An 11,013-nucleotide genomic window follows, 5' to 3' on the forward strand; every position below is an offset into this window, starting at 1 on the left:
TTTTAGTTTATAATATGTAAGGTTTACATCATGGTAGTTTTTACTACCTTAAATATTTTAAATAATAATAATAATAGATATTTAATGAAGTCATTTCATATTTCTGTTGCTAATGAGGATGGACTGAAGTTTTTGTGAGATTCACTCTAATTTCCCCTCATTCGGGATTGCCATGTCATCTGGCTCTGACCGTTTCTTTAATAAAGCTCATTGTAATTTTGTAAACTGTTTCATACCTTGTCATCCTTCTTAAACAAGCTCCATCTCTTCATTTTCTTCTCCTCAACGGTGTGCTTTACTGGGCCATAACTGTTAATGATCAGATTTGTTCCGCCCTAAAACATTGAAATGTAAACATCAAATCACCGTTTTCACATGTTTTTTTTAACAAATATGCTGTAAACACACACATATATTTATGAAAGATCAGGCTGGTTGACCACTTGCTCGTCCCGCACAAGCTAAGCAAGAATGTGTCATTTTAAACACACCTTTGCATCGATGAAATGATCTCTCATCATGGGCATCATCACCTCCACACTCTCAGCTTGACTCTCATTGGCCAGTCGGACAGCAGTGGGCGGAGCTTGTCCTTCTGCTTGCCTGATTGATTTGTCAGTGCTGGATTTCCTGTCATGAATAATGCAGTCAGTCATGGAAAAATCAACTCACTGACATTTATAAATACCCAATCATTTGGAATAATTACCTAACCAAACTCTCTGTTTACGATTATTTATAACGATTAAAGTGTTTATTAATATTTTGAATTAGCTTTTATTTTTATATTTTTACTTTTCGTTTTTTTTTTTTGGTAAAACTTTACAATAAGTTTTCATTAGTTAACATAAGTTAGCTACTTTAGTTAACATGAGCTAAGTATGAACAATACTTCTAATCTTAGTTCATGTTAATTTCAACATTTACTTATACATTATGGAAATCAAATGTTATATTTGTTAACATTAGTTAAAGCACAACAATGAGCAGCTGGATTTTTATTAACTAACAATAACAGAGATTAATAAATACAGTATCAAATATATTGCTCATTTACCACATTAACTAATACATTGACTAATGGAGACCTTATTGTAAAGTGTTACTGTTTTTTATTTATTTAGATTAGAAATTATTAGATTTTTAGTTGTATTAATTTTAGAACTTAGAATGTTAGCATGCTGCCCTGAAATAAGTTGGAAAATTATTTTTAATAACTTTAGTTGACAGGTGTTTACAGAGCTCTCTCTTACCTGGTTTTCCTCCTGTAGGCCAGTATGAGGATGCAGATGATGATGCAGATTAAAGCGATACACACACCCACTGCTATACCCGTCATTGACCTCTGATCCAGGTGATAGAAACCATCAGAAAACGCTGTTGGTGGCGCACAGAGACTGTATTAAAGATGACGCCAAGACTTGCATTGTGCGTTCATTCAATCGATATGGAATTTCACATGCATTACATGTTAGATCATGTATTTTAGCAGTGTCTTCTCCCAGCCTGAAATGGCCAATAGAGGTTACTGAGTAAAACACCTGTGGCGTGGGAGGAGCCGTGTGTTCGGGAGGCGTGTCCGTCACGCACGGTCACTTCTGCAGCAGGTGAGAACGGCCCATCTCCCATCTGATTGGACGCTGAGACCTTCACCAGGTACACCTGACCAGACTGAAGATTCTCCAGCAGGGCCATTGTGATGCTCCCTGACAACAAGACATAAGGTGAACATTATTATCCAAAATAATGAATACACCTATTAATAATTTACATCATTGATTCAAAAATCTTGTGAACCTTTTAGGAAAAACACTGCTTTGCAAATTACTTTATCTGGATTCAGTAAATGGCTGAATATCACAAACAATAATAAAAAAGATAATTATTTCACATAAAGAAAATTATGACATTTTTCATAAATAGTAAAATTAGCACATTTACCCAATGTTTTTTTTTTTACATTAAAATCAGCAAATATTAAATTCAATATAACAAACACTACCATGATACTTAGAAATAATTTAGACTTATTGGAATTAAATTTCACATTTACAAAGAAACGGTAGTTGACATTTAATTAAAGGTGAGATTTTGAAGTAGAAAGATTGAAATAGTTTTTCTTGTGAAACAGTATTAAAGTGCCCATCGATTCTTTCTTTTAGGAGACAATAACTTTATTTGATCTTTAAAACGTTCACATTCACAAACTGTTATATTACACACTAAATGAAAAGTAAAACTCGAAAAAGCATAATAGTGGCACTTTAATCAGCGAGAATTATATATATTTGCATTACATTTAAAAAAAATTGTGTTTACATTTATGCTAAATATAATTTCTGAAATATGACACAGGCACGTGTGAGATTCGCCTCACTGTGGTTTTTACTGCCTGACACCACAGGATCTGAGTTTTCCTGCAAACGAAACCCCGTCAGCAGTTAAAAGGGTTAAAAGTCTTTGGGTTTAGTGACTCGTTCCTGCTCCAGAACAACCTGAAGCAGCAGCACATGTCTATATCCGTGTCTATATAGATCTGCAGGGCTGAACGTGTAACTGAGAACAGAGGACATCCGTGAGGCTCATAAAGACTCATTCCAGCTTTTACAGTCTTAGACCTACAGTAATAAACACTGACCTGTTTTAGCACCCAGATGTCCTTTAATATTTGTTTATATTTAGTAATGGTTATTTTTGAATGCCATGTCAGCAGACATGACGGGAACAAAGTGAATAACAGAAGTCATACAATTAACAAAAAACTATATAAAAGCATTTAAGATTATTACAAGATTAAATTCTAACACACATTTAGGTGATACATTTTTTTTATCTCCGAGGAAAAATGTTGATGTGCTCAAATATAATTATATACTAATTCTAATACTTTTTTCTACGTTGAAAAAAATGTAGAACCCATTTTCACAAGAAATGGCAATTAACGTATTGCATTAAACATGAAATTTTGAAGTTGTAAAACATACGCCATTAATCTTTTTTATTTACAACTTTGAAAAATATTTTTTATCGTGTAAATACATTGATGAGAATTATATTTATTTGCATTGCATTAATAAAAAATGTGTTTTAGGGTTCTTTTGATTTTTGGCTGAAAAATGACATATATATATATTTACATAGTCTCGTATCTAATGCTAATAGAAGGATCAATTTTATAGGCATTACTGTTACTTTTTTTTGGGGGGGGGGTATTTAAAGAAATTTTTTTTTTGATAGGTCTTAGAAAATAATGAATAATAATTACTAATTTTATTTTTATTATTAAAAAAAACTTGTAAAAATGCAGATGGATTCAGATAAGTCCATTTATTTAGGTCTAATTCAATCATGTCATATCTGAGCTACTCAACTCAGGATAGCATCATTTGCAAACATGAAATGATACCGACTAGAAATAAGAGACACACACACACAAACTCATATGCTCAAACTCTCTCTGACACACACACACACACACACACACACACACACACACACACACACACACACACACACACACACACACACACACACACACACACACACACACACACACACACACACACACACACACACACACACACACACACACACACACCTTCTCTTTGCAGGATCTGCCACTCTCCGGCGGCCCATGCTCTGCGAGATGCGTATAGGATGGTGTAGTGTGTGACGGCCATGTTGGGCTCATCCGGAGGCTTCCACGACACCAGAGCCGCGTCTCCCTCGATCAGAGTCACTTTCAGCCCGACAGGAGCTCGACTGGGAGCTGCACGGACAGGCAAACAATCAAAATCTCTTCTTTTTACTTGTTCTCCATTTAAAAAGCCTATTTAATAGTCTAATAATGTGTGTCTCTTTGTTTCTTTTGTCTAATGTTTACCTTCAGGATGTGTGGTCTGGTAAACCACCGTACTCCATGGGCTGGAAAGCTGATCCACATGAAGACGAACTGCAAACTCATATTTGGTGTTTGGGTCCAAATCACTGACCATCAGACTCTGGTCCGCACTGCAGGAACACACACCACATATATTGGACGGTGTGTCACAAATGACGCACTGTACACTATGCTTTTATACTATGCACTGTGTATTCAGCAGTGTAGTATATGAACTTTATACGGTTATTCAGTCATTAAACATCACAGTCTTATAGCCCGGGTATTTATAGTAGGTGTGTAACTATATATCGTGTCACAATATATCGCAATACAAAAACTTCAACTATTTGTATCGTGGGTAGTGACAATATTTACTGTGCATAGTTCACCCAAAATAAAAATTACTGTGTGAGAAAAAATAAATAAATAACATTTTCAGAGTTTTAGTGTCAGTCCTACATTAAACTGATATATATATAATGTATAATAATGCAATGGGGGAATATTTGTGTGTCCTGATAATGCTAAATATCTTATGTTACCAGTAAAAAGTGGCCTACATTATTTTAAATATATCTATTCAGTGACAGTGCAAGTATATTCATCTAAAATAACTGTATTAGACATAAAGAAATGATAAAGAAATGTATTTTCAGCTTCAGAATCATGAATATTGTTATTCTGGTGTCTCTATTGTCCTGTGCATTGGGTTACGAGCACCAAGTCCAAGTCTATTTATTTACACACACAATGTAACACCAAATTTACCATTTTGATCAACAGTACATTTTTTGTTAACGTTTTACAACATCTCTTGTAGTATCGCAATAACATCAGATCGTGAGTTCAGTATCGTGATGTGTATCGAATCGTGACATGAGGGTATCGTTACACCCCTAATTTATAGTGTACTTTTTCTAATTGTAAACACACTAATCACACTATTAGGTTACGTTACTCACCCCTGTCTGTGCCTCTTGGCGTCTGACGCTTGTTTACTGATTGAATCAGTGTTTGTCGGGTCGTGAATGTGTGAGAAGTGACGTACTGTAATCTGGTGATTGCCCGTGTTTATCAGCGCTGTGTGAATTGGCCTTAGGCATGTACCGTCTGTACGGGTCGTCATACTCACGTCTGCAGGTACAGCACCAGCGAGGCGTTCTGCAGACCCACAGGGTTACAGCGGACCGTGTAGTTGACCGTCTGTGCGCTGGTGAAGGCGGGTCGGGCCCAGTGCAGGAACACAGAGGACGAGGAGTTACTGAGGGCGTACACATGATGAGGTGGAGGAGGGGGGGGCACCAGACGATCTCGCACCGCTGCAAACAAACAAACATTACATGTTACAATGACCTTAATCTTTTTACACTCATGCTATTATTTATATATCGCCTCTGTTTAAAAAGATTTTTAAATGTTTTTGAGTCTCTTCTGCTCACCAAGGCGGCATTTATTTGATCAAAAAACTGTTAAAACACTGAAATATTACAATTTCACATAGCTGTTTTCTATTTGAGTATATTGTAAAATGTAATTTACTCCTGAGATCAAAGCTGAATTTCACATGATCCTTCAGAAATCATTATAATACGCTGATTTGCTGCTCAGGAAACATTTCTAAATTATTATTAATTTTGAAAACAGTTGTGCTGCTTCATATTTTTGTGGAAACCACGATGCATATTTTTTTCAGGATTCTTTAGCCCCTTTCACACAGCGCTTTGATCCCGGGAAATTGCCAGAACACCTTCTGTGTGAATGTCACGTGTCTTTACGGGATCTTTACGGGTTGTGTGTGAACACAACTCCGATTCCGGAAAATCACTTGCAGTGTGAATGAACCAAAGTCAAACGAGCCCAATCTTTTGTAACATTATTAATGTCTTTACTGCTACTATGCATTGTATGGATGTAACTCCTTACTACAAATAAAGCTAAATGGATCTTAAACCTATATCACCTTTTTAGTAATGTTTGTAACAGATGGCATGAATATGTGTGTGTCGCTGAACTCACAAACACATCCCGGTGTGCTGATGGTCTGGTCCGCCTGGTATCCGTCACCCATGAAACTATAGGCCAAGAGTTTGACATGGTATTTCTTTCTGGGGTCTGTAATAAATAAAAAAAAGAGTCAAATATATATACACATATATGTATGTAAAATGCATAAGCAGTGTTGGGGAGTAACGGAATACATGTACCGGCGTTACGTATTCAGAATACAAATTATGAGTAACTGTATTCCGTTACAGTTACAATTTAAATAGTTGGTATTTAGAATACAGTTACATTGATGAAATCAATGGATTACATGACGATACTTTTCTGTTTCATGAGTTTATTCACTCTCTAAAGAAATTAAGGCAACTCCATGCATTTCCCAGAAGCCCCAATATGAAAACAAAAAAATGCGCGGTTTGCGTGATCAGTCACAATGGAGTCGGAAGAGGAGCAGCGGGAGCTAGAGGTAGAGATGGAGCAGGAGCAACAAAGCCAGGGCAAGAATGCGTTTCTATCTTGGAAATTCAAACAGCATTTCACATTAAAGAAAGAAAAGGGAGAACAAATATAACTGTGCAGTGCAACCTCTGCTTGCAAGCAACCATCCTCCTTTCAGCGTCCAAAGACTCCACCTCCAACCTGAAGAAGCATCTTAAAGTTGTTTTTTTTTTTTATTAGCCAGGGGTAGTCGTCTGCTGTAGTTTTACTGGTCACCTTGCTATTTTATAGTTGTATCAGGTAGGCTACTAGCTACAGGGCTGTAACAATATGCGATATGAAACCGAAATCGCGACACTCAGATCCACGAACCTGTGTCGCGTGTGAGAAGACAAAATTGCGACACACCCCTTCCAACTCCCAGAGTTATCCTTCCCGTCCAGATCCAATGCTACTACATCTTTAAATTACTATTAGTATTATTTGAAGTTAAGATTATAAAATACGTATACATACACCACAAAACTAGTTGCGGAATAATTATTTAAAATTTAGCAATTGCGTTATGGACATGCATTTTCTGAGAATGTAGGCTATATTTCAAGTTTTGACTGCAAATGTCATTTAATACCAATATATCGAAACGTCTGTTTGTATATCCATACTCCCTTAATAAAGGAGTCCAGACATTAGAAAAATATCTGTCTACACATGCGTTTTATATTTAATATGAGGGAAATAAACATGCGTGACACAAAAAATATTTAACTTTTAGGCCAAATATTTTTTAGTACTTCTTAAACCAAAAGTAATACCCACCGGATGAAGAAGGGTTGGCTCTCCACAGAACATAAAATATTCATTTTATTTTATTTTTCTTGTTCGCATTTATGAGGAAAAAAACAATGTTACGGACGTGACCACTCTGAAAGCGGCACTAAAAGACTGCTTTAAAACTTTCACAGAGACATCAAACAGATGCACAAAGCCTTTCTTTAAAGTGAATTTCGATTTGTATTAATTGTATCTTAATTTTAATCAATGTTTCATCAACCAAATTGGCTGGAATTAATAAATAAGTAGTAAATATAGCAGACAATAGATATCACGGCATGGAGGCGCTGGTGCGTGAACTGGGGCTCATCTCATAAATGAACCGAAACTTAGCGTGTAAGGTAGGCTAGCCTACTTGTCTCACAGACATGTCTACTTTTAAACAGAACAATTCAAAACGAAAGAAAACAGACTGTTCTCTGTTTATGTAATCCGTATGAAATGTGCATTTCTCTCCGGCGCGTTCACTAGAGTGCTGCGAAGATCGCGAGTCATCGTCAACTTCATTTTTGCAGCCGACACTAACATATTCAGTCATTACTTTTGCCGGTTCTTTGTGACAGCTTTTAGGTGCTTTATTGGCAGCGCCACATTTACATGTTACATGAACGCATCACCCCCTCATCACCGCACCGGTGACCGCAACATACACTTATAGTCTTTGTTCTTCTATAGCAAATTATAATATATTGCACTTTCAGGAAGACATGGGCCTAACACATTCAGCCAGTTGGAACAGAAAAACACACCAGAATAGGCCTGTTTAGTAAGCAGGATTTGATGATTCCTACACTTTTAAAATGCAATTCAATGTGGAAGTAATCCAAGTATTCAGAATACGTTACTCAGATTGAGTAACGTAACGGAATACGTTACAAATTACATTTTTGGGCATGTATTCTGTATTCTGTAACGAAATACGTTTTGAAAGTATCCTTCCCAACACTGTGCATAAGAAGCCATGTCAGAATACAGATTCCTGTAATGCACAAAAGCTTTGGTCCGTTTCTGTGTGAATAGGGCATAAGAGATGCACGTGTGTAACAGCAGATGTATGAGATCAGCTGAAGTGTGTGTGTGCATTAGATAGCGGTGTCGTGTGTTTAGCGTGTGTGCACGTGTGTCAGATCAGCAGCAGATGCCCGGAGCTGGAGGTGCTGGTCAGTGAGTTAGCGGTCCATCCTCAATACAAAAGACGAGTGTCCATCATCCCCCGTTGGGTTCATCCATCTGCCGGCACCCCCCCACTGACTGACCGATGACCAGCGGCCGCAACCCATTCACAACCAGGCCAGAGGTTAAATCAAAGACCCAAAGGCCATGGGAAACACACACAGACACAGAGAGGTCAGTCACATGACCAAAACCACGACCTCAACGATCATAAAGAGACCAGGATATTCAAATGACAATCAAGAATCACAGCAAAGCATTATTAAAAAGTGCAACAACAAAAAAAGAAAATCCTGTCCAAGTAAATTACTCTTTTTTTGCATTTAATAGACACACACATATATATAAATTATTGTATATATATTCCACTCAAAAAGAGCCATCTCTAGTCAAGGAGTAATTAAACATTAGACTGGATAGCGTAAGAAAAAACTATAGAGGTTTTCGGGTCTGGAAATAACTTTCTTTTTTAATTTATTTCATGAGCTCGACTTAAAAAACTAATGCAACACAATCTTAAGCATCCTGATGTGGCTTTATCAAGCACACAATATGCGAATTTAAAATACACAAAACGAGTATACATTATTTTATATTTTTATTTTTATATATAATTAATGGTTTGAGTGTGACATCAGTTATTGACACACAGCTGAGAGTGTGAAGATTTTACTCACTGAAACTACATTTACACACTGTCCTGTAGTTTTCACTTTGGTCACATGGTGGCGCTACACAACACAGAGCTTCAATACTGACATAAAGAGTGAACATGTTTGAGCTTCACATCCTTAGGGATTACAACTAAACAAATAACATGTACTTCTACTTTTTTCAACAACATGATACAGGGGTTTGAACGTTACAGTAATACAGTACATATATATATTGTGTATATAGTGAATATTAGTGATTCTGTGACGTTTTTCACTATTATTTAATTGTTTAGCTTTTGTACAACTCATATAAAGTCATGTTGTGTCAACAATCAATCATTAAAAGTTCAAATATTCAATGAGTCACCATTATTTAAGTTAGTTTTATATCTCAACTATTACAGTATTTATTAATATTTTGAAATAGATTTTATTTTTATATTTTCAGTTTAATTTTAGTTTAAGTTTTGGTAGATTTGTTATTTGCTTTTGTCACCTATATTAGTTTCTTATATTAGTATATATATTTCTATTTAGTTTTAATTCATTAAAATAAAATGAGTTTCGTTTTCGTTAGTTTAAAAATTTTTCCATCTACAATATTTTATCGGTTTTAATCGGTTTTTAATTCAATTTTAACCGAGTTCGTCAATTAATGAGAGATCAGGGGAAAAAAATGGATTGCATAACAACCAAACAAGAAAAATGCAGATTAGACAACTGTTCAATTGCTGTTACAGAGAAAACAATGAGCACACTGATAAACTATGATCAGATTAAGGGTTAAAGGCCTAGATATGGATCTCAGACTGATGAAACATTAGATTATCATTGATATTGGCAGAATGTGTCTTTAAAGCCGGTGTGACTGAGGTGTTATGGTGAATTATCAGTTCAGACTGATGACATCACTGGGACTGAGATCTAAATCTGTAGAGCAGGGTCTTAGGGGGCGGGGCCAAATACAGCAGCCCTGCAGTGATTGGACGGTTAGGTAATGAGTGTGTGTCATTGAGATCCCCAACTCCGCAGAGGCTCCGTGGAGCCAGTCAGGGGTCAGGGTTCACACACAGATAAAACTCCTCAGGAATCTGGGGTCAGAGGTCACGCACACAAGCCAGGGCTCTTTCTTCAGGCCATCAACATTCAGAGAGAGATAAAGAAAGTATTTGGACGGGAGGAATGACACACAAAAAACACTTCAAATCTTATGGAAAGCAAGACGTGCAGGAGTCCACATCCACAAACATGAGCAAGACACAGTTAAGAAAAAAAAAAAATATATATATATATATATAAAAAGTTTTGGATCGATAAGATTTTTAATGTTTTTAAAAGAAGTCTCTTCTGCTCACCAAGGCTGTATTTATTTGATTAAAAATAAAAAATAAAACCCAGTAATATTCTTGAATATTATGAAAATTTAAAATTACTGTTTTCTATGTGAATATATTTTAAAATGTAATTTATTCCTGTGATCAAAGCAGAATTTTCAGCATCATTACTCCAGTCTTCAGTGTCACATGATCCTTCAGAAATCAGTATAATATGATGATTTAATGCTCAAAAAACATTCAATATTACTATCAATGTTGAAAACAGTTATGTACAATTTCCACGATTATTTGATGAATAGAAAGTTCAAAATTTAATTCCTTTGCTGCTTCCTTGATGAAAAAAGTATTGATTTATTTTATTTCTCCCCCCCCCCCCCCCCCCCCAAAAAAAAATTCTTACTGACCCCAAACTTTTGAACGGTAGTGTTTAATGTTACAAAAGCTTTCTATTTCAGATAAATGCTGTTCTTTTGAACTTTCTATTCAAAGTATCCTGAAATAAAAACAATGATAATCGGCACGACTTGTTTTTAACATTGATAATAATCATAAATGTTTCCTGAGCATCAAATCATCATATTATACTGATTTCTTAAAGGATCATGTGACACTGAAGACTGGAGTAATGATGCTGAAAATTCAGCTTTGATCACAGGAATAAATGACACTTTAATATATATTCACATAG

The 11,013-nt window shown here is 35.9% G+C and overlaps 1 protein-coding gene across 1 annotated transcript in view; it reads right to left on the reverse strand.

The window, feature by feature from the left end:
• Positions 1-11,013, reverse strand: part of prtga (protogenin homolog a (Gallus gallus)) — a 50,228-nt gene that overhangs the window by 1,036 nt on the left and 38,179 nt on the right. Inside the window, exons 11-18 of the mRNA XM_077194619.1 lie at positions 5,900-5,995; positions 5,016-5,202; positions 3,884-4,011; positions 3,599-3,769; positions 1,542-1,706; positions 1,254-1,377; positions 492-630; positions 237-335 (exon numbers count right to left, since the gene is read on the reverse strand). Coding sequence (XP_077050734.1) covers positions 237-335; positions 492-630; positions 1,254-1,377; positions 1,542-1,706; positions 3,599-3,769; positions 3,884-4,011; positions 5,016-5,202; positions 5,900-5,995 — 1,109 coding nt within the window. The remainder of the gene's footprint in view (positions 1-236; positions 336-491; positions 631-1,253; positions 1,378-1,541; positions 1,707-3,598; positions 3,770-3,883; positions 4,012-5,015; positions 5,203-5,899; positions 5,996-11,013) is intronic.

The sequence above is a fragment of the Siphateles boraxobius genome, unplaced genomic scaffold (assembly GCF_051911475.1).
Source record: "Siphateles boraxobius isolate OS27281-9 unplaced genomic scaffold, OSU_SipBor_1 32, whole genome shotgun sequence".
Classification (NCBI taxonomy): domain Eukaryota; kingdom Metazoa; phylum Chordata; class Actinopteri; order Cypriniformes; family Leuciscidae; genus Siphateles; species Siphateles boraxobius.